This window comes from Antennarius striatus, chromosome 7, assembly GCF_040054535.1.
Source record: "Antennarius striatus isolate MH-2024 chromosome 7, ASM4005453v1, whole genome shotgun sequence".
Taxonomy (NCBI): Eukaryota; Metazoa; Chordata; class Actinopteri; order Lophiiformes; family Antennariidae; genus Antennarius; species Antennarius striatus.
The window spans coordinates 24,132,676-24,157,150 of NC_090782.1; the positions used below are offsets into that span (position 1 = coordinate 24,132,676).

The following is a 24,475-nucleotide window of genomic DNA, read 5'->3' on the forward strand; positions in this document are numbered from 1 at the left end:
ACTCTTCAGTACTCTTTTAGTACTCTTGTAGTACTTTTGTAGTGCTCTTCTAGTATTCTTGCAGTACTCCTGTAGTACTCTTGTAGTACTCTTGCAGAAGACTTGTAGTCATCTTCAAGTACTCTTTAGTACTCTTGCCGTAGTCTTGTACTACTCTTGTAATGCTCTTGTAGTACTCTTACAGTACTCTTGCATTACTCTTGCAGTAGTCTTGTAGTACTCTTTTAGTACTCTTGCAGTACTCTTGTCGTACTCTTGCAGTAGTCTTCTAGTACTCTTGTAGTACTTTCGTAATACTCTTCTAGTATTCTTGAAGTATTCTTCTAGTACTCCTGTAGTACTCTCATAGTACTCTTGTACTTTTGTAGTACTCTTCTAGTACTCTTGCTGATTGAACTCAAGCCGCTTTGGACTCAGATGCTTTTATTTTGAAGGTTCCACGAAGCAATAAGTATTTTTCAAACGTAAATATTTTGTCATGTGACCTTCGAATAAATACATAAATACATAAATACATAAATGAATACATATCAATGATTAATAGTGACCTCCTCACATTAATCTCTCCTCTCCTTCCTTCATCTCCTCCTCCTCCTCTCATTCATTTCATCTTTTTTCCTTCTGTCTCTCCTCTCCTCCCGTCTCACCTCCTCCTGCCTGGAGGAGGTGAGACGTTCTTTCTCCACCTCCTCACCTCTTTTTCTTTCCTCCTCCTCTTTTCCTCTATTTCCTCATTCGTTCCATCTTCAAACACCTCCTTCCTCCTTCCTCTCTCCTCCTCCTCATCTCCTGTTGCTCTCTCTCCTCCCTGACTTTATCTTCCCTCCTCCTCTTCCTCCTCCCCTTCTTGTCCTCTTTCGTCCTCTCTCCTCATTCTCATCCTCCTCACCTCCTCCTCTCTCCCACCTCCTCACCTCCTCCTCTTCCTCCTCACCTCCTCCTTCATCATCCATGTTTTATTGATTCTGGAGCTCCATCCAGGGTGACTCCTGTTTTTTGGGAACCCCCCCGCCCCCCTGCCCCCCCCCCCCCACAGCAGCAGGAGGAGCAGTCGCCTCCTCTCCATCAGCGGCAGTCCGTCAGGAGGAGTAACGGGAGTAACGGGCAGAGCGATGCTGAGCGCGCGGCAGGATGTCTTCCTCCTCCTCATCCTCCCGGTCCCGGACTCCTCTCCGACTCTTCCTCCTCTCGCAGCTCCTCCTGGTGCCGCCGTGCCTCCTCCACCCGCAGCCGTGTCACCTCCTGGCTCAGATCGGACACACGGTGCGCGTCGGTGCGCTCCTGCCGGCGCAGCGGGCGGCCCGAGCGCAGGTCCAGGCGGCGCTGAGCCGCGCCACGGCCGCCCTGAGCCGGGAGCGGGTCCGGGAGCGGGATCCGGAGCGGATCAACTTTTTACCCTACAACCTGAGTCTGGAGCTGGTGTCCCGGCAGCCGGCCGCCGCCGACCCGGAGTCCCTGTTCCGGTGCGTGTGCCAGGGCGTGGTGGTGCAGGGAGTGTCCGCCGTGCTCGCCTTCCCGCAGAGCCGCGAGGAGCTGCTACAGGTGGACTTCATGGCCTCCTTCCTGGAGATCCCCTTCCTCAGCGTGGTGGACCACGGGGAGCCGCTCGACACTCAGGTAGGTCACCTGGACCCGGGGCAGCACGTGCGCTCCTTCCGGTTGCTGGCGCGGGAAAACGCGTCTGGACCCGGTTGGGTTGCGCGCGCGATCCGGTTTGACCTTGACCTGTTTGATGTCTGGAGGTGAAGCGGAGCGCGTGCGGCTGTTGGAATGCCGCTCACGCGCCTCGGTTCCGTTTTTGCGTCCTGACCCGGTTTCGGGGTTCCTGGGCGGTCTCGCGCTGCGTTTGACGGCTGTGACGTTCTGCCGCGTGGACTTTGAAGTCCACTTGGGTCTGCGCGAGGTTTTTCCCGCGTGCAGGGAGAGCATTTAAATGCAACAAATGGGTCGGAACCACGTGAGTCCGGAACCGGGTATAAACCAACGGATCCGGGTCTTGAGGAGGTCCTGGGGGGCGCAGTGACCCCTCAACGGTTTGTTTGTTTGCTCTCTGATCCTGAGCTGGATTCTGGATCTGTTTCTGGACCTACCAGACATGTAGGACCCCTGTTGGTGATCCACTGTAGGGGGATCCGGATCTGGTTTAAAGGGGGTTGCTACTTGTTGGTTTCAGGTATCAGAAGGGTGGGGGTTAGGTGACTCCGCCCCCTGCAGTCACTTCCTGGGTTTTTGCACCTGAGGAGGTAGGATGGATCGGGTCAATCATAATAATCAACGGATTGATCCGATCGATCGCTGGATTCCTGTGTTGTTATTTACTAATAATTGTGGGAGGAGTTGAAAGAAATTCTATTTGTTTTGTAGTTTAGTTTGATTTATTTCTGACTGACGACATAGACAGAGCCCAGTGGGCGTGTCTTAAGGTTATTATGGCTAAGCTGTGTTAGCATGGCTAAGTCGTGTTTCTAACTGAGGGGACGTTGGACCAGATTGATTGAATTAATTTGTTTGGAAGCTAATTAACGCTTAGTTTTTTTAATTAAGAGGGTTGTTGACTCGTAAACAACAACAACAACAACAACAACAACATGTTTTCTGTCTGTTCTGTCTTCTTCGTCTCCTTTCATCCCCTTTTCTTCCTATGATGCCAATGAAATATTCTTCCTCCTGTTGTTTATTTTCCTGTTGTTGTTGTTGTTGTTGTTTTTGTTTGTGACGCAGCTGACTGCATCGTTATTCTGTTCGTCCAAATGACAAAATAAAAGTTCATCTTGAATCTTTTAAAATATCCTGAAATTCATCGTAAAGAATCCAGATCGAATTGAAGGGGCTGTTGTTGTCGTTGTTTGTTGTTGTTGTTGTTGTTTGTTGTTGTTGTTGTTGTTGTCTGATGTCCGTTTAATTGATCCAGGACTTGATGAGGGATCCTTTCAGAGTAAAAGCCTGACTTTCTATTGATGAGATTATCACTGCAGAGATGAAAACAATCCCGTTAGAGCTGCGTTCTGATTGGTTCCCTCGTGGGATTGGGTTAATCCTCAGACAAGTCCGGTGTCACGGCGTTTAACGACCTGACAGAACCTGCAGGTCGCCCGCGGACCCGCTGCCTCCTGATTGGTGGACGAGCCCGTCTGTAAATGGAATGAAAGTTTCCCACAGGACTGCAGAAGCGAGATCAGGTTTTGTGGATGACTCCAGAGGCGGAGCTAACCTGTCAGACGGAACCCGGGGCTCAACCTGTGCCGTTGGTTCTCCCCGTGTGCGTGGGTTCCTTCTGGGTTCTCCAGCTTCCCCCGACAACATGAAGCTGAAGCTGCGGTGAACTGGTCAGCCTGAGAGGGTGTCGGTCTGTAGTGTGGCCTGTAATGAGCTGGCGCCTTAGCCGGGGTGTACCCCGCCTGTAGCCGGTGGCCAGCGAGGAGAAAGAGCAGCTGATGAGATGATCTGGTCTACAAGAAGAGGGACGGATGGATGGATTAATTAATGGATGGATAATGGATGGATAATGGATGGATGGATGATAGATGATGGATGATGGATGGATAATGGATGGATGGATGATAGATGATGGATGAATGGATTATGGATGGATGGATGGTTGGATGGATGGATAATGGATGGATGGATGGTTGGATGGATGATAGATGGATGGATGGATCATAGATGATGGATGGATGAATGGAGGGATGGATTAATGGATGGATGGACGAATGGATGGATGGATGGATGGATGATAGATGGATGGATGGATCATAGATGATGGATGGATGAATGAATGGATGGATGGATGGATGGATGGTTGGATGGATGGATGGATGGATGGATGGTTGGATGGATGGACGGATGGATGGATGGATGATAGATGGATGGATGGATCATAGATGATGGATGGATGAATGGAGGAATGGATTGATGGATGGATGGACGAATGGATGGATGGATGACGGATGGATGGATGGTTGTATAGTTAGCGGTTAGCTTACCGGTGAACCCTGGTTGCTAATTTAAAGTGACACTGCTGGCAGCGGTTGGTCCCTGAACGCCACACAGGTGGTGAACGGAGCGCTCTCATTGGCTGACCCCTTGCTCAGACACGACTACCTGGAGATATAAACGTCTAGTCATTATTGATCACGCGATCGGATTGTATCGATATTCAATGACCTTGGTGAGCAGGAGGGACCGGCGGAGACTCTGGACTCGACTCGTCGTCCTGCTGCTGTTTGTTGTTGATCTCCCGTTCTCTGACTGGGGGTCGACATCTGCTCAGAGACTCCAGGAGAGGAAGTGGAGCTGCTGTTTCATGTTTACCCAGTCAGGTTCTGTTCCCCCCGGCAGCCCCCAAACGTCTAAAAATATCCGTTTGACTGCAAAACTCCGCTTCCGCTCGGGTCCCGACCCGCCGCGCCGATCCCAGAGCATCTGAAGGCCCCGATTGGCTGACCCTCATCGTATTCATCCACGACTAGTCCAACGGTGATGGCAGCGTCCATCCCATAATAACCACACACCTGTTCAATAACCGATCGATTGCATCGTCAGGTCTTTACCTGGACCCGTCTGTGGTTCCGTCCCCTCCGCCTCCCACCCACCCCCCCACCTGAACTCGTGTCTCAGGTGTTTGTTCAAAACCCTCAGAGGGGAAATGAATCCGTCAAACAACAACAGAGCACTGGTGCATGATGGGAAACTAATCTTCCACCGCTCGTCTTCAGAGGGATTAAAGAGTCCCTCGTTCTCTCCCGGCGGGTCGGATTCAGCTCTGCTCCAATCCACAGAAAAGGATGGCGATGATCGGGATCACCCCCACCCCCACTCTCCATCTTCAAGATCAATAGATGCTGATCGATCAATAAACTCAATATATAAAAATAGAAAAACATCAATCAATAAATTATCTCTAAGAAATTAGGATATGAATTTGTTACATCTGATGGTTCTGAATGAATTTATGTTATTGATTCTATCTCTGATCAATACACGTGATTAGTGTATTGATCACCGTTCGATTCTCCTCCTATTTAAACGTCCAAACGTGACAAAATTTGACAATATTTTCGCGTTTAACGTCAAAATGTTCCCACAATATTTGATGTGTTTATGAGCCTTTGATTATATGGATGGGGGCGGGACCACCTCCTCGACCTAAGCCCCACCCACTCATTACATTTTGTAGAAATCATCCGTAACCTAGGAAACAGGAAAACATTTATTTAGGAAGTTGGAAAAGTTCATCCGACCTTCATCGACCGGCTCAAACTGGATTTGACAGCTTTTATGAAATGTCACCATTTCTCTGTAATTAATGAGGGGAGACATTTGGGATGACTTAAAGGAGCAAAGCATTCTGGGAGTTGAAGTTGACCTTCAGTCGATGAAATCTGATCGATGTGTTTTAGCGAGCGTCTAAATGGATGGTTCTGGTGTGGGTGGACGGTTCTGGTGTGGGTGGACGGTTCTGGTGTGGGTGGACGGTTCTGGTGTGGGTGGATGGTTCTGGTGTGGGTGGATGGTTCTGGTGTGGGTGGACGGTTCTGGTGTGGGTGGACGGTTCTGGTGTGGGTCAGCTCATTGGATGACAAACAGGAAGTCTCCGCCTCCTGCGCTCGCAGGTGTTTTGTGACGGTTCTGCTTTCATCCGATGAAGAGGAGGACGAGTGAGAGCCGAGAAGGTCACAGCCGTTAGAGCGCTGATGCATGCTGGGTAAATATGGCAGCCTGCCAGGTGACGTTACCCACAAACAGTGTTATCTGTAAAAGCGCATCGGCGCGTCTGATTGGATGAGGAGGTGCAAACAAATCAGGAAGTAGAGGGAGTGTCTCCATCTTTTGGATTGGATGGGAGTCAAACCACACAACCAATCAAAACGCTTCATTCAGGACAACCAGGAAGTAATTATATAGTGATTTTTGATCCATCAGCAGCTGATCGTAGTGACAGTCAGGTGAGGGTTCGGGTTGGTTCCTAATTCTGCTCCGTGATTGGATGATTCTATCTGACTCACCCCTCCCTCAATTCACCATTAATCTCACATGCAGGAGGAGCCGGCGCCAGCAGGAGGGTGTCTCCCTCTGCTGCTACTTCATGAGCTGCGGACTTGCTTCCTGCTGCTGCCAGAGCAAAGCCTGCTGGGAAAACAGCTGCTCTGATTCCAACAGAAGAAGAAACTGATGTGCGTCTGAACACGGGCCAATCAGCTGGCAGCGCCATCCGGGGGGGGGGGGGTCTGTACATTCACTCTTCATCGCTCCTGATGCTCCTGCAGGATCCTCATCAGCTGACAGAGGTCGCGACCTGAGCACCCGAACCGCCACAGACTGATCCACCTCCTGACCCCGCCCCCTCCCAACCTGGCCTCGCCTCCTCGCTCCTTCCATACAGATGGTGATCCACGCAGTAGATCCACATGGGAGGAGCGCTGGTACACCCCGCCCACCAAGACTGACAGACGCCGAGCCATTGGGATGCTGGCCCCTCCTCCGCCCGGGCGGAACCGGGGGTGGAGCGGCGGCGCCTCCAGCTGGCGAGGAGCTCACCAACTTGGAGGAGCAGTGATTACCTAAATGTGGGATGTAAACAGAAGGCGTGGTGATGCATTCTGGGACGGATGTGCGCTGGACGGCGGCCAACGGACGCCAGGACTCATTGATCCGTCTGCTCGCTTTAATCAGAGGCAGACGCCGGACCGGGCCGAGCTTTTAGCGAGATGAGCCGGCCGCCGTCGGAACGCCATCCTCACGCTCCGAGGCGTTCAGGAGCAAGACGTGGCAATTTCCTGTTTCTGCTCCGCCCCCTCCAGGCGCCTCAGAGGTCCTGGTTCTGAACGAGGCGCCGAGCGCCGATCCTGATTGATTCTTTGGCCTCGTCGTCGGTCGAGTAAATATTGGAGCCATTTTTCATCGGCGGCGTTTCTTCACGGAGTTCTGACAGGAAAATGACGTTCTGCAGACGAACCAATCGGGTTTGTCGGAGGGCGGGTTCTACTTCAGCAACCCTGGGAGGTTCTGGAGGCACGAGGTTTAGCTCCGCCCATCAGGTGATTGATCACCTGATCGTGTTTCTGTAAGAACCAGAGCGCATAAGAAACAAATGTTGTTCTTATTAAAACACAAGAATGTCCTGCGCTCAGCTGTGTCCCTGAACGCCCCACATTTGATTAAGTTCAAAGTCCCTGAACGCCCCCACATGTCATTCAGTTCCTGAACGCCCCACAACTAATTCAGTTCCTGAACGCCCCACAACTAATTCAATTGCTGTATGCCCCACATTTCATTCAGTCCCTGAAAGCCCCGCATTTCATTCAGTTCCTGAATGCCCCACATTTAATTAAGTTCCTGAACGTCACATATTTAATTCAGTCCCTGAACGCCCCACATTTAATTCAGTTCCTGAATGCCCCACGTTTAATTAAGTTCCTGAACACCCCACATTTAATTAAGTTCCTGAACGCCCCATACTTATCTAAATTCCTAAACGCTTCCCCACCTAGCCGAGTTTCTCCGTGCGTTCTCATTAGTATTCTTTATTGCCTGAGGCTGGTTTCAGTCCTTGAACGCCTCACGCTCATTTTACTTCCTGATTGCTTCATACGCGTTTCATTTCCTGAACGCCGGACGCTCTGGTTAGTTCTTAAACGCCCCAAGCAAATATTAACCACTGAATGCCCAACGCTCGCTTCAGTCGCTGACCCCCCCCAGTAGTCATTTGGGTTCCTGAACGCCTCACGCTTGTGTAGGCGGGGACTCTGAACCAAATCTCTAAATTGATTTGTAACGCCCTCTTAAGCTTCGCCGTAGCATCTGAGCTAACAGCGTTAGCACACACACACACACACTGAAACGTGACAGTTCTCACCAATCCCGGCTCGAGGTGTTGGGACTCGTACATTATGCACAATCGTGGATTTACTTCCTTTCGGAGTCGTTTAGCGTTTTTGGCGCGGCGGCGTTCCGTCGGAGCCAAACGGCCTCGACCTTCCTGTTGTTTCACGTTAGAAAGATTAAAAATAAAAGAACGCCATCGGGTTTAATGAAGCCAAAACACTCGACTGGGGGTTCAGAACTCTGATTTCACATCTTGGTCGACTCAGCAGTTTGCGAAGGTGATGACTCAGCATCATTAACATTGAGAGAGCTGATTGGGTTTACAGATGAAGGCCGCTCGCTCCCATTGGTCGATTGGTCGAAAAGGTCAGGAAGTGACCGCCTGTCGCCTGAACACGCTCTGACCTTAAAAGAATTCAAAGTCACAGCGTCCAATCACAACCCGTCGTTTCACTTTGTCGTGGCGAAGGGCGGGCCGGGGTGGGGGGTGGGGGGTGGGGGGTGGGGGGTGGGGGTGGGGCTTCTGCTGTTTAGAATGTTGAACTATTTTTATATTTTGTGTTTCTGCGGCAACAACTTAGAAAAGATGGCGGTTTGTTTTTGACTCACGTCTGATTCCAGCTTCTATTCTGACAGCTGACTTGCTGTATTTTCTTCGGTGGTGGTGGTGGGGGGGTTGTTCTGCACGGCGGGGGCGGTCTTCAGAAGGTGTCGACGCCGGCGTCGGGGCTGTTCGCTGTGAATGATAATATGAGCCGGAGTTCTCCAGGGGCTCGTTCTGGTTCATGATGCATTCAGGGTCCTCGGGAAAAAAAAAAGGGGGGGGGCCTGAGTCCTGCTGATAGAAAACTTCACTGCTCTTCTGTTGTTGTGTGACCCCCCCCCCACCCGGGGGTGGCGGCCCTTTGTCCTCGGCTGGTTTTTAATGCCGGCTTCAGTCCTGGTCTTGATACAAGCCTCGTCTCGGGGGCCCCTGGGGGCCTCGGATCAGAACCCGGATCGATATTTCATTTGTCTCATAGAAAGTCGGAGGGACAGAATCCAACATCTTCATCACCATCACCATCACCATCATCATCATCACCATCATCTTCCTTTAATCTCCTCTGAGTCTCAGAACGAGGGGAAAACTCGTTTTTTTAAAAAATTTGTTTGTTTCTCGACATTTTTTTGTTTCCAACTAACTTTTTCGACCTCGAATCAAATCTCTGCAGCTGATTAGCATCAGTTAGCATTAGCATTAGTATCACTAACTGCTGCAATCATCCGTCCATCAGAAAATCTGATTAATAACTTCCTCTACAGTGTGCCGGCGTCATGCCTGGAGTGTCCCCCGCCTCTAGCCGGGATGGGCTCCTGTGGCCCAGGAAAGTGGAAGGAGAAAAATGAACCCTCTAGCGCCCCCATCTGGACAAAACTATTGGACTCATGTGGTGAAGGGGTCGACCCGGGTTCGGGTCCATCCTGGTGTTTCTGGGCTGGACTAACGAGCGGCGCGGCGGCGGCGGCGCAAAGCGGTGGTTAATATTTAACGAGGGGAGCAGCTGGCGGCGCCGCTGTCAGCTCACATTATTACAGAACATCATCCCGTCACCGACGTTCCAATCGGAGAGGACCAGGAATTCCTGCGGAGAGAACACATCCGTCCACATCAGACTGAAGCGTCCATTAAAGCCCAACAAGCTGGTTGTGAGTTCCGATTGTTTCCGCTGACGTTTTGAAGGCGACCCTCCAGCCGACCGCCGCGTAATCCGTAATGAAGAGCATCGCTTGACCCCTTTTCATCCTGACAGAGAAGCTAAAACCCGACAGCAGCTTCTGTTTGATCACCAGAACCGTTCTGTTTTCACCCCGAAGCCGAAGACGGGAGCCGTCCAACAGACGAAGTCTCCAGCAACCCCCGTGACCCACGAAAGCATGATGAAGCGACGCAAAAAAAAAGTGAATGAAGATGACTTTCCATCTGGTGTGACATCACAGTTTTGGCACCGTCCCTCTGCCGCCGTCTGATTGGTCGTCCATTTGCGCCAGACGGACCGGCGGGACGTGACTCGCGGTCCTGATCACAGTTGTCCTCCTCGGACTCGTCCTGTGATTTATCTGCTGCGAGCAGCTAAAGCGTCGCTTCAGCAACATAAAAACCTCCGAGTCACATTTAGTTTTAATGACGGCGGGAAAAAGATTCAGGCTAAAATTTGTTGAGTCACTGTTGATTTCCGTCAAACAGCTTGAGCACACCTGCAGGAACCAGTCGCACCAGTCTCAGGGCCTCACTTCCTGTCTGGACAGATGGGACGGTGGGGTGTTATTACTGGTTCCTGGGGATATCTACGGTGAGCGTTGGCTTGTTTCAGTTTTTATCTGCTTCACAAACACCTCTTCGGAGGTTAGAAACCCGTCCGGCTGGAGACGACAGAAGAATGAAGTCCTTCAGCTCTTCGTTCCCCCCCAGAAACCTCAAAACGTTTTTTTTTTTTTTTTTTTGGCGCTAATTACCAAACGTCTCACTGGCGTCTCCACCTGTCTCGAAACACTTCAATCACCTGTCGGAGCATCAAACGGGCCTCAGGTGGCGTCGCAGGAAAGTGGAGCAGCAGGAGGAAAGAGGAGTGAAGGCAAGACTGGTTCAGACCGCTGGAGAACTGATCACGTGATCAGACCACATGTCGCAAACTCCTTTGGAGAGGGGCGCAAGTGACACAAACTGTATATAATTACGTTAGACGTCTGGGGCAAAACCTTTTTGGAGCTCAAAATCAATTCGATGAGCATGTTTTTGGTTTTTATGTGCAATAAATATCAAAAGTGCCAAAAAACGGCCGAAAAACAGGTCAGGGCCGTAAGGGTTAAGACCCTGGTGGTGGCGGCGGCTGATGACTCTGCTGAGAGTGAGGGATGTGGTTTAAGTGGGTTAACCTGGGAAGACGGGGGTGTGGGGGGGTGGAGATTCATGTCGATTGAACGTTATTTGTCGTCCGACTTCTCCCCCGTTGGTTTTGCGGATCAACGGCGGCGGAATGTTCTGGTCTCTCACCAGTTCTCTCCCCACTAGGATTGTTTCGTCTCGTCTGTTATTCCATCTTCTCTTTATATTTAATTCACATCTTCATCGATTCACCCTGACTCACCTTCCTATGTTCAGCTTCTGTGCGCTGCTGCTTTGGAAGAACCTCTCCTGAATGCTGATTGGTCTAACCCGACGGCGAAATCGCCGGAATTGTCACCGCTCGTCTTCCAAGAGTCTCCTTTTTGGAGTCCGGTGGGAACAGGAAGTGGTCTTAACGTCGGTTACATTTACATCCCCAGTCATCTTCCCTCCATGGAAGGTGTTCAACCGTCGGAGGAGGCGTTGGAAGGTCGTGCCCCCGACGCGTGTCGGACGCTCGTCGTGAAACGCTCGTCGTGTGTTCACAAAGTCTTTATGAGGATTGAGAGCAGCAATCCAATCAGCGTCAGGAAACGACCCCTTGACACCGGGGATTACGGCTGTTTGCTCAAATTTACATTTTAAACATCACACCTGCTTCACTCTTGTGATTCCCTAAATTTCCCAGGATGCCCTGGGACGGCGCGGTCCTCCGGGGGCGGACGGGTTGTAATCAGCTGACTCTGTAAATATGAGAGGACAGGAGGAGTCGCTTCAGTAACCAACAGTCAGCTGGTTTAGTTTGTCCTCGGGAAACGTTTCCTGCTTCAATCCGCAGAAAACGTGAAAAGTTGTTGTGGCGATGAGAGCTCTTCCTCTTCCTCTTCTTCCTCCTCCTCTTCCCCTTCCTCTCCTTCAAGCGCCAGAGCCTCCATCTTCACCTTCCTCATTCCTCTTCCTGTTTGTCTTCTTCACTTTTCATCCTCTGCCATTTAAATTTAGAACATACCAGATAATCTGGGATTAAATTTTTGCGTGACCTCGTCTCCACCCGTCACCTAGCAACCTGAAATATAAACATTCCCACAATGCACTGCTGCAAAGTTTAAGTGAGGGCCACGTCGCTCGGTCGGTCGGACATCGTCCATCAGATTGTTTCTGGTAGTCTTTCAGTTCCAGGTGTCCGAGCAGGCTTTTTCCAAGAGGAAGTTTCCACCAGGAAGTAACCTGAAAAGAGGTTCCTCAACAGGAAGTGACTTGCAGGAAGTTTCCAACAGGAAGTAACCTGAAAACAAGTTTTCTGTAGGTAGTTTCTCGATAGGAAGTGTCTGACAGGAAAATATCCTGTAAGGAAGTTTCCATTTCTTTCAGTGTTTCCTGCGTGGAGTATTTTTCTTTTGAGGAAGTGGGATATTTCTGGCGCAGAGCTCTCACCAGGAAGTAGAGTAGTGCTTGCATCCTAGAAGGAAGTTTCTCCCTCAGGAGGATACTTCCTGCATCCATTTCCAGAGTTTAACCTGGGGAGTCGGTGTGAACAGGAAGTACCAGGCAGGAAGTAGAGACAGATTGTTCACTGAGCCGTTTGGGACTCTTTCGGTCCGATGTTGTGATAGTTCTGGATTTTTCCATCGCTGTAATAACGTCGTCTCATTGGCCGCTGAGCATAAGCAGATTCCTGTATTTGTGTTGCCACGGTTTCCACTTTTCCCAAAAACCAGCAGCAACGGAATCCTAACGCTCTTATTGTCTCTCTGCATCTGAGAGCACCTGAAGAACCCAGACGGTTCCTCGTCTCTCCGCCCGCTGGACGGCTGTGATTGATGACATCACGGCTCCTCCAATCAGATGAAGCCGGAGCCGTATCGGACTGAAACAGATCCGTTTCTCCTGTTGCCGTCAGAGACGAGGAGGAGGAGGAGGGGTAATCTGACTCTCATCTGCGGCGCCGGCGTCCTCGTCGGCCGGGTGTCAGGAGGACTTTGGGTGACGACCAGTCAGAGAGAATTGGCTCATTTACAGACGGAATGAAACTCCGGTTCCGTGGAACCCGGCGTGACCTTCAAACTGTCGCCGAGTCCACATCTGTGCCGAATCCATTAGACGCTGACAGTCAGACGGTGGAAGCAGAGAAAAAGTGCTTCAGCAGCCGGGATGATGAAACCGAGCCGGAGCGCTGAGGGAATAATTGAATCCAGCGCTGACGGAATCTCCACGCCGATGTCGGCAAAAACACGGGATTGATTTGTAATTGGTTTACCAACACTGTTCAAAGGTCAATATTCACGCCTGATCAGGGGGCCGCCCCCACAGACGTGGAATGTTTCACATACTTGTCGAGTAACAGGACAGAAATGATTGGCCTTCCTGTCAAATGATGACCTCGTCGTCTGATTGGTCAATGAGGAGCAGCTAAACGTTGTGCGCTAAAGGTTTTCTCCTTAAGCAATTTCCCCCTCAGGTATCAATAAAAGATCAATAAAGGATCAATAAAGGATTCTGCTTGTGATTGAGTTTTAGTTTTCAAGACCCCTGACTGCTGTTACCTTTCCTGAGTCAGACGGTCAAAGGATCAATAATCATCTGCGGAGACCATCTTGGAGTCCAGCTGGTTGGATGAACTTCCTGTGTGGGTCGAGGTCCAGCAGCCCATGAAGACCCCTCAGTACCCCACTGACGTGCCCGACAGTTATTCTCAGAACGATCACTGAGGTTCACAAGGGGACTTTATGAGGACTTGAAGAGAGGATGTTTGTCCTCGATCGACTCGAACAACCAACTGCTTCTGGTATTCAGTCTGATGATGATGATGATGATGATGATGATGACGGTGTTCCTCAGAGACGAACCACTTCTAAAATCATTTCTGGTCATTTTTGTTGGTTTCTGTTGGTTGTCCAGTGGTTTCTGGTAGTTTTTGTTGGTTCTATGGTGGTATCTGTTGGTTTATGTTGGTTTTTGTCGGTTCTCTGGTCATTTTTGTTGGTTTCTGTTGGTTGTCTGGTGGTTTCTGTTGGTTCTACAATCGTTTTTGGTAGTTTTTTTTGGTTCTATGGTGGTTTATGCTGATGGTTTTTGTTGGTTCTCCTGTGGTTTTTTTGGTTCTATGTTGGTTTTTGTTGGTTCTCTGGTGGTTTTTGTTGGTTCTCTGGTGGTTTTTATTGGTTCTTTTTGTTTCTGATGGTTCTGTTGGTTTCTGTTGGTACTGCCCTAATTGGTATTGCCCTAATACTTTTGACCTCTAACATATCTTTTCCTTTCTCCCTCTGGTTTTGGTGCTCCTGCTGGTTCTTCTCCTGGATCTTCCCCTGTTCCTCCTGCTGGATTTCCTGCTGATCGTCATCCTGCATTTCCTCCTGGATTCATACCTTCATCTGTGTAGAACCGGTTCCACCTACAGATGGTGACAGGGGTTCCTGAGTCTGGTCTATCGGATCTGCTGCTGGCGGTCCTGCAGAGATCTGGTTGGATGGAAGGCACTGCTGTCCTGTGTCGGGGCTGGGAGGAGTCTCGGGGCCTCTTGAGGCTCCTGGATGACCAGAGTGGCAGTGCTGCCACATGGGACGGTGGGGGCGGAGCCAACTGGCAGCTGCATGCCGTCCTGAACCTGACACAGTCTGCGCACGACGACACTCAGATCCACGACTTCCTGTCTCGGCACTTCAGACAGAACCAGTCATCGCCATCGTCAGTGCTGCTGTTTGGAGCTGACCCGCTGTGCGCGGCGGCGGTGCTGCGCAGCGCTCAGGACCTGGGTCTCACATTACCCATGGTGCACTGGGTGCTGGGTCAGCCGCTCAGCCCGGACGCCCTGCACGCCATTGGCCTGCCGCTCGGCCTGCTGGCCTACGGGGAGGTGGAGAGGAAGCCGCTCGACTTCTACGTCAAAGACGCCTTACAGCTCATCACTAGGGCTGTCGCCGTGGCGACCATGGTACGACCCGACCTGGCTCTGATCCAGAACATGGTGAACTGTTACGACAAACCCAACAAACACGAGGTGCCGTCATCGGGCCAGTACCTGTCCAGGTGGGTACAAACACTGAGTTTACCTGTTTGTGGAACGACACACCTGATGATGATGATGAGGATGATGATGGAGATGATGATGATGATGATGGAGATGGGAATGATGGTGGTGATGAGGATGAAGATGATGGTGATTATCATGATGATGATGATGATGATGATGAGGATGATTATAATGATGATGATGATGATGATGAAGGTGGTAATGGTGATAATTATCATAATGATGATGACGATAGCGATGGTGATGGTAATGATGGTGGTGATGATGATGTTAATGATGTTTATAATGATGTTGATGATTTTCATGATGATGAGGATGAAGATGATAATGATGATGATGTTAATGATGTTTATGACGATGATGATGATGATGATGATGATGTTTATGATGATGATGATGATGACAATTACAATGATGATGATGATTATCATGATGATGATGATGATGAGGATGATTGTAATGATGATGATGATGATGAAGATGAGGATGATGAAGATGATAATGATGATGATGTTCTTCATTTCCTCTTCCTCACTGATGTTGCGTTCAGGCTTCACAACACCGGTTTTATTTCACAGCAGCATCCGGAGGAGCAGGTTCAACCGCTAGGCGCTAACAGTCAGCTAACTGTTAGCTCATAGTTAGCTTAGCCGCCGCCGTGAGCCCATCTTTGTGAGTTTTGTTCACTAACAACAACTCTGAACTAAACCCAGACAGGAAGTCAGTCTTATCCAAGGTTCCTGTCATCCAGACTCAAACGTTTGATGGAATTTACCCTCAGAAGCCCGAGAAAGAACTTTGTTTCCTGTTAAACGACATCATCGTTGTGACCCTGAACGCCACTCAGGACCTTCATGAGGATTTCTCATATTTGTTTCCTCCTCCTCCTCCTCCTCCTCTCAGTTTCCCTTTGGATTCTTTCTTCTAGTCCCATCGAGACTCTTCTTCCACTTCCTCTGATAAGACCTGCGTCTGTCTACGGGGATGGAACGACCCAACATATCTGTCAACACACGTTCTCCCAAAATATGTTAATCTCTTCACAGGCAGCCGATCTTGGAAGTGATTAGTGTTTATGCGGGGTGGAGATAAACGAGTTTAATTTCCTCTGAATGGAATAAGAGCAGTAGATTTACAGGAGGAGCAGAGTTCATTAGCAGATTTAATCAACACTCCTGTTTACTGGCATTCCTTCATTTCAGTCCAAACGACTGCAGCTGGAAAGTTATTTCAGGAGACAAATCCTCACACACACACACACACACACACACACACACACACACACACACACACACACACACACACACACACACACACACACACACACACACACACACACACACACACACACACACACACACACACACACACACATTAATGTTCATATATATTCATAAACACATTCAGTTTCTTGGTGTGAATGTTTGAGGTTTATTCATGAGGAGAGTTATCAGTCAGCCTGGAGCTCTCTCTCTCTCTCTCACACACACACACACACACACACACACACACACACACACACACACACACACACGCTAAAGCTGATCGTGATGCTTCTATCATGAAGTCGTCAAACTGCAGCCGACCCCGGATCACCTGGATCAACCTGTTAGCGTCCTCCGCAGATCGTCTTCAGGATGAGAGGGTGACGGAAAAAGATCAAACACGTTCACGGTAAATGAAATTATGCTCCGACGTGGAGATTAAATCCTCAGAGGGACGGATTATCAGCAGAGGAAGAAGAAAAAGAACAAAAGAACGGAGGTAGCATGAAGGGAAACTGAAATGTCGGAGTTTTCGGATCTTTCTATAAAACTGACAGGAACAAGAGGATGTCTTCAAACGCCGGAGTCAGTCAATAGGCCGCCGCCGCCACCGCCGCCGTAGCATAGCTGGTGGAGGTGACAGGAGGAGACGGGTGGATGTCGGCTTCTGCTCATACATAATTCTGATTCTTTTATTTCTTTAAGGAATAAAACTGTTTTAGCTGCCCTGAGCTGAGCTGTGTGGTGTGTTCAGGGACCGTCCGACAGACGGGCTTCACAATCAAGCTACGGTTTTCTAGACACATTGATTCTTCCCAAATGTTTCTCAAATTCTGTTCAGCGTCATTGTTACGTTTAAAAGGACGTCGTCGGTGTGGAGCCTGCCCTTCCTGACCACGCCCCTGCTAAGCTAACATGCTAATATCACCGTTGTGTTTTCCCCCTGATCACCTGTTCTCTTTCTACACCTGCAGGTTCTTGTCCAACACGTCCTTCTCCGGTCTGACGGGTCCAGTCCGCGTACGCCAGAACCAATCTCAGGTCCTCACCTCGCAGCGTTTCCACATCTGGAGCCTCCGTCGGGACGCTTTGGGTCAGCCCACGTGGGTGACGGTGGGCACCTGGGTGGGGGGGCACCTGCAGGTGGAGGATCAGGGGGTGTGGCACGGACCAAAATCTCACCGCAGTTCCGAAGGTACGTCCGGCCGGACCAGGGGCCGCTGGAGGGCGGGGATGCCGGTCTTGGGGAGTCGGGTCAGAGTGGTGACTCTGGTGGAGCATCCGTTTGTGTTCACGCGGGACGTGGACAGCGAGGGCAGCTGCCCGGCCGGTCAGTACTGTCTGGACGCCGGCACCAACAGCTCGGAAACTTTGGAGCGGTTTTTCAGGGAGGTCGCCAGCGGCAACAGCAGCTACCTGCCGGCAGATTACAGCAAATGTTGCTATGGATACTGCATCGACCTGCTGGAGAAGCTGGCCGAAGACCTGGGCTTCGAGTTTGACCTTTACATCGTTGGCGATGGGAAGTATGGTGCCTGGAAGGGGGGACGGTGGACCGGACTGGTGGGCGACCTCCTGAACGGACTGGCAGACATGGCCGTCACCTCCTTCAGTATCAACTCCGCTCGGAGTCGAGTCATCGACTTCACCTCGCCGTTCTTCTCCACCAGCCTGGGCATCCTGGTGCGGAGTAAAGACACGGCGGCCCCCATCGGCGCCTTCATGTGGCCCCTGCACTGGTCCATGTGGGTGGGCATCTTCCTGGCGTTGCACATCACGGCGCTTTTCCTCACTTTATACGAATGGAAGAGTCCGTACGGGATGACGCCTCATGGACGGAACCGGATGAGGGTGTTCTCCTACTCGTCGGCTCTGAATCTGTGCTACGCCATCCTATTTGGACGCACCGTCTCCTCCAAGACGCCAAAGTGCTGGACGGGTCGATTCCTGATGAACCTGTGGGCAATCTTTTGCCTGCTGGTGCTGTCCAGTTACACCGCCAACCTTGCAGCCGTCATGGTCGGGGAGAAGACTTTCGAGGAGGTGTCAGGGATCCACGATGCCAAAGTGAGACAGCAAGACGCTTTCAAATCTCATTCTTTTGCTTTTTCCAAAGGAAATGCGTGTGCGAGGAGTCAAATGACCACAAAACAGGGAAGTATTGGATCTATGAAGGTAGCCTCCGACACCTGGTGACGTCATCATCGGTTGTCTGACACAAAGATAATCCGTCAAGCTGGGTTTGTAGATCTTGGGGGAAGAATGATTATTTAGAACCCAAATCGTCCAACCGGACTCAAGGATGAACTATGTAGAATTTAGTGGTCGAAGGTCACCGTACTAGTTTTCGTTAGAAGTCAAGCATTGAAGGACATTATGGTAAAGATTCATACAAATGTCAAACAGAATGTTCAACTATCATCAAGATAGCCAATCAATCCACAGCATGACTCTGGTGTGGGCAGGAATGTGTTCTACTTTTTGATTGGTCAGACTAATCTCAGGTGGAATGCTTCTGCCTGCTGCGCTGCGTCTGACTGGAACTGAAATATTGATTCTTGTGCTTTTATCTGGTCCTGAATAAGCAGTCAGTGTTAGAGGCGTTTGTCCAATGATGATGATAAATATTTGATGGAGAGAAGGCAGAGTAGAGAATTAATAACGAGAGGATGCATCCCAAACCTCCAGAAGGTATATTCTTCTTCTTCTTCTTCTTCTAATTTCTGATGTGATTCACTCTTAGAGAACCTCAAAATCTTCATTTTCTCCACCTCCAGCTCCGCTTCCTGTTTTCTAATCTGTCCATCATGGCTGGACTCACCAAAATCAAATCATATCAATTCAAAACAGATTTTATTAATGTAGCACCAAATCACAACAGAAGTCAGCTCACTTCCTTCCATGTAGAGCTGATCTAAACCAGTCTCTCAAGCCTATTTATAGAAACCCAAACAAATTCTCCAGGAGCAAACAATGGCGAGGACAAAACTTCCTTTTAACAGGCAGAAACCTCGAGCGGACCCCGGCCCCTGGATGATGGTTGTCTACCTTGACCAGTTGGGTTACAGAGAAGGGAGAACATAGAGCTCAAAGACTCCAGAGAAGTAGTCGAGTCCGTAAAATGTAATTGATGGGATGTGAATGGAGACTAGGAGAGAGAGATGGTCATACTATCAAGTACATACTATCAAGTAATTCATGGTTTAGGTCGGGGTTGAGGACTAGGCTATGAGCATTTAAACATCTATTTGTGTAAACAGAGAAATATAAAGCAGTAATAATACCAAGACTTTCTTGGTTTAATGAAAACATGACTTGATAATGATGAAGAACAATTGTTTTAATGGATAAACATTTTATGTAGGATGAATATGAGGTTGTGTCCACCTTGAAGGCTTCAGTGGAAGAGGCTGAATTTAGCAACATCTTTCATAAAATGACATTGAAGCCACGCTGATTTTAAGAGATATTTTCTGGCCTTTCAGGTATGAGAGAGACATTCTTGAGACACAAATGTCCAAATGATGTGAAAATACCATTCTCAACGTATTTTAACGCTTTTCCCGAAAAAGAGTATTCGTCTACCCATCCACCTTCTCGTCCTCCTCTGTCAGTTGCATCACCCGTCGTGGGGGTTTCGTTTTGGGACGGTGAGGGAGAGCAGCGCCGAGGATTACATGAAGAAGAGTTTTCCAGAGATGCACGAGTACATGAGACGCTTCAACGAGCCCACCACGCCCGAAGGAGTCGCCACCCTAAAGTAAGCGAACCGACAATGACCTCCAGCGATCCGCTGGCCGGAGCTGCCCTTGTGTTTGTTAGTTGTGGGTACGGTTGCTGTAGTAACCGTGTTGCTCCATGTTGAAGGGCAGATCCCCCTCGGCTCGACGCCTTCATAATGGACAAAGCTCTGCTGGACTACGAGGTTTCCATCGACGCCGACTGTAAACTGGCGACTGTAGGGAAACCATTCGCCATCGAAGGTGAGTGTGTCCGGGAGGTTTTCTGGTTCTCTCCCTCCCTTCTGGATGTTTTCTTTATTTACTCATATAACATGAGGTTTCATTATCTCATCCAATCAGATAAGAGGAACCATCCGGCTACGGCGCCTTATGAGATTCACTCACTTTTGTCCTGCAGAGACAAGTCAGCTTTATTTTTATAGACCAATATCACACGTCATAAATTTGCCCAAAGGGTCTTTATGATGCGTCCAGTTTGTGTCTGAACCACCACGAAACCTTCTTACTCACTGGTTTAGGGTTTATTTTATGCTTTTCAACACTATAAATGAAGTCTGAAGCGTCAAACGATTGAAAACACATTCAGAATACCGTTTAAATGGTTCTTATTCTCTTCTGTTGCTGATCGAAGCTGATTTCTGATCAATATCAGATTTTAAAGTCCAGAGGTTTGAAAAGTAGGTGGTTCCAGAACAGAACCTGATCAGACCGGACCCCCAGTTCAATATGTTTGTTTGTTGTCGACACAAACACAACATGTTTGTTTGTTGTTTACAGGTTACGGCATCGGCCTGCCTCAGAACTCTCCTCTGACCTCCAACATCTCCGAGTTCATCAGCAGGTACAAGTCTGAGGGCTACATGGACCTGCTGCACGACAAGTGGTACAAGATGGTCCCCTGTGGGAACCGAGGGTTCGCCGTCACCGAGGTCAGTCGGGCCCTGGGGGGTCGGGTTGGGGGGTTTGGCAGGGGTGAAGGCTTCAGGAGTGGTAAAGTCGCTCGTCTTCCCCGCTTCTCAGACTCTCCAGATGGGAATCAGCCACTTTTCGGGGCTTTTTGTGTTGTTGTGTATTGGAGTGGGCGGAGCTTTGCTGACACTGGCGGGTGAACACGGGTTCTACCAACTCGTCCTGCCGCACATCCGCCGCCGACAGAACCTCAAGTACTGGCTGCACACCTCCCAGGTGAGACGTCACATGATACCAGCTTCAGTCTGGGAGTAGATCTAACACACATGTACACACACACACACACACACACACACACACACACACACACACACACACACATACACACACACACACACACACACACACACACACACAATTCAGATTATGAGAATCTGCTTGTGTGTTTGACAGAAAATCCACCGGGCCCTGAACATGACGTATGAAGACGTGAAGAAGCAGAGAGCGGAGAAAGAGAAAAGGTTGGTCTGGTTTTCGTTCTAAAGGAAGAGTTCGTTCAAAAGTGAAAATTCCAGTTTAAAACACCTGAAAAAGAGACTCATTTCCCGTCCACAGCGACAATGGCATCTTTAAAGGGTGTAGGTAAATCCTTTGGGATCCAAGAGTTAATTTTACCTCCAGAAAGTAGTGCATCCCTGGGATGCGCATCAAGAAAAATTTGTGCATCCCAAAAGTAATGACAGGATATACGGTTGAAGCGAAAGCAAGGATTGAGTTTTGCCAATAGTACAATTTCAAAACTAAAAATACAATGTTAATTTTAATGTTTTTATATATTTTTTATATTTGTTTTATAAAAATGTTGAAGCCTGGTATTCATTAAAAAAAACAGTTTAGAAATTAAGATGTAATACTGACTCTTTCTCTCACTTTTGCTTTTCACTTAATAGTTTTCTTTGCCTTTAATTTAATATCTGTAGTAATATCTGTAGTAATATCTGTAGTAATATCTGTAGTAATATCTGTAGTAATATCTGTAGTAATATCTGTCTCTTTTTCTTCATCAACTTTTGATGTTTGTGTGTTTGTCTTCAGCTGTAACCTGGACAAGCCTCAGCCCCCTCCGGGTCCGCCGGCTCCGCCCGCCCCTGGCGCCTCCGCCAAATGGAACAACGAGGCCAGCAAGGACGCCGCCGATGCCGACGCCGCCGCCACCGCCGCCGCTATCAAGGATGCCCGAGACTTCAAACGGGTGCATTTCAATCTTGAGACCCTCAACACCCGCCGTCTACTAGCTCGAATCGCCGCCTCCGAAGCCAAGGCCAAGTCCGACAGCGAGGCGGCGTCCAGGCCGCGGTCCCCCAACACCAGGCTGTGTGAGAACGGCGGGCCGACGGCGTCCTTCGCCAGCCTGGTGCTCTCCATCCCCACAGCATCCTCCTCGTCTTCTTCTTCCTCTGCCAAAGCCAGCACTGCTCCTCCCACTATAGCTGTGACAACTCCGCCCCTCTCTGTGGCCTCTCCCCGTACTGCCGTGGACACGCCCCCTGCCACCGTGGCCCCTCCCCAACCCGGCGAGTTGCAGGAGCTGCAGGAGCAGATCGAACAGATGAGGGAGAAGCTGAGGTCGGCTCTGGCCAGGAGGGCCGAGATCCAGACTACTCTGGCCAAACCTGTTACCACGGCGACAGATAGCGCATCCTCCGTTACTACGGCGACAACTATAACAAAAACTATAACAACGACTACGACGACGACAACGGGAGCTCCGCCCGCTGTCACCCCGATAATACCCCTCCCCGCCAACACAAAGTGTGTGATGACCATGACAGACCCGCCTCACAAAGTGTTGTCCAAAGTCCGGCCCCTCCACAGCAGACTGGCCAATCAAAGGAGGTGATGCTCTCTGTACAGATCACATGACCCTCCGGGCACAGTGGGCATTTTAAACATTTTGTTTTGTCCTCAATCTGTACAGAAAAACAACAACGTGATTATTCTAGCAATAAAGATAAAGTCTATGTTTTATTTCAGGTTCTCGGTTTGTCATCGTTTCAGTTCCCGACTGCAGGAAGGTAAAGGAGAACGGCGATGCAGATGAACTGGAGTAATACTCTATTCTGATTGGCTGCTGTTATGATCATGTTGTAAACCTCTGACCACACATAAATGGTTTTCGGATATCAGGGTGTAAAATACGACTGAATGGAGGTGTTTATTTATGTACATTACAAACAACAGAGGCCCCTGAATGGATCCCTGAGGGACACCAGATTTAACGTGTCTTTAGTTTTGCTGCTTTGTTCGATGTTGTGGCGAATTCTGTTTCGTCGAAGCGGTCGGTGGTTTAGGACTCGGTTTTCAACCTGAGTGCTGAACTTCACCGTTTGCTACTCAGACTCGCCAACGAAACACGGGAGCTTCAGAGAACGTGTCGCCGAATACGAAACTAAAGGAGGAAACATTCTGGACCAGTTTTCTCCGACTCTGTACATCCAACAGAAATGTTGTTGTTTGACGCAATAAGTAGTTTGTTGTGTGTTTAGAGAAACGTAACAGCCCCTTCATGTTATATGGGGAAAACAAATGACAGGACATCTCAAGCGTCCTTAAAAGGACTTCCATGCAAGTCAGGTGTTAAATCTGAGTTCATAGATGGTGGTTAGATTACCCCCCATTTGACTCATTCCAGGTCGTTTGGGGGTTTCATATTTGTCTCAATTTATCTTTTAACAGTGAAATTATTACAAATTTAATGGGAGTAATCAATAAGTCAATTTATTATTTCAAATGAAGGTGGGCGTTGTTTACATAAAAAGATCAAATCCATCATTTTAGTGTCTTTTCAGGTGAGGTGAAGTGACGGATTTGATCTTTCTATGCTGTAAATTTGAATTGGTGTTTAATCCCAATAATCTTCAATTATTATAATCTGTTCATACAAAAACTTAACAGCCACATTCATAATTAACTCTGTGTCAGGTACCAAGTCAAACACCCTTAAACTGTGCAGATAATCCATCGTTAGAATTATTCTTTATTCTCTTGAGACTTCAGTCAATTTGGATTATCTGCACAATCTCAGGTGTCGTTCAGCAGTTATTTTTGGATAATAATGACTTCAGATGGACTCACTGTGTTTTATTTACGGCAGAAAACGGATCTTCTCTGGACGCTAACTGCAGCTAGCTGTAGCTCCCCATACTGAACAGCACCACTTGTTGTTTGCACTGATCACGGTTTATATTTGTAGTCGTTCAGGTCTCATTTTCAATAAAGGTTCAGTTTTCTCCTGAGTTGAAGGGCTTCTGATTGTTTGCAGCTTAGCCTAGCTAAGGATCAAGGATACCTTTATTGCCTAAATAAAAAAAAAACACATTTCATGGACGTACTGACCGTTCAAAAAAAACAATTTTTTGGATCGACGGACCCCAAAATGTTTTTTAACCGACTGACCAACCATTTGCCTGAAAAAAAGCACTTATTTAGACCTATCATCCGACCATCGTTTCGGAAAAAAAATTTTGTTTAGACAACCGACTGACAAAAAAGACAATTTTTTAGATCAACTCTCCGACCGACAAAAAAAACGTTTTTTAGACTTTTTTTTCGACCATCCGACCAAAAGAATTTTTTTACACCAACCGTCTATCAAAAAAAAATTTAGACCCACCAACTGACCATCCGACTAAAGAAAATTTTTTAGACCGACTGACAAAAAAGACATTTTTTAGCTCAACCATCCAACCAACAAATGAAAACATTTTGTACACCAACTGACCAAAAAAATTTTGTAGACCGTTCGACCGATCATAAAAAAATTATATAACTGATGGAC

General features: G+C 48.8%; 1 protein-coding gene across 2 annotated transcripts; it reads left to right on the forward strand.

Annotated features, from left to right (window-relative positions):
- Positions 1-1,063: 1,063 nt before the first annotated feature.
- On the forward strand, positions 1,064-23,911 carry grin3bb (glutamate receptor, ionotropic, N-methyl-D-aspartate 3Bb). Of its 2 annotated transcripts, none has more exons than XM_068320377.1 (9): positions 1,064-1,617; positions 14,070-14,716; positions 16,960-18,052; positions 19,600-19,745; positions 19,853-19,968; positions 20,506-20,657; positions 20,749-20,913; positions 21,091-21,158; positions 21,733-23,911. In XM_068320377.1, the coding sequence occupies exons 1-9, from the start codon at positions 1,132-1,134 to the stop codon at positions 22,535-22,537; spliced, it is 3,678 nt and encodes a 1,225-aa protein (XP_068176478.1). In that variant the 5' UTR covers positions 1,064-1,131; the 3' UTR covers positions 22,538-23,911. The 2 variants fall into 2 exon arrangements, with proteins under 2 accessions (XP_068176478.1, XP_068176479.1); XM_068320378.1 differs by lacking the exon at positions 1,064-1,617 and adding an exon at positions 12,686-13,475.
- The last annotated feature ends 564 nt before the right edge of the window (positions 23,912-24,475 follow it).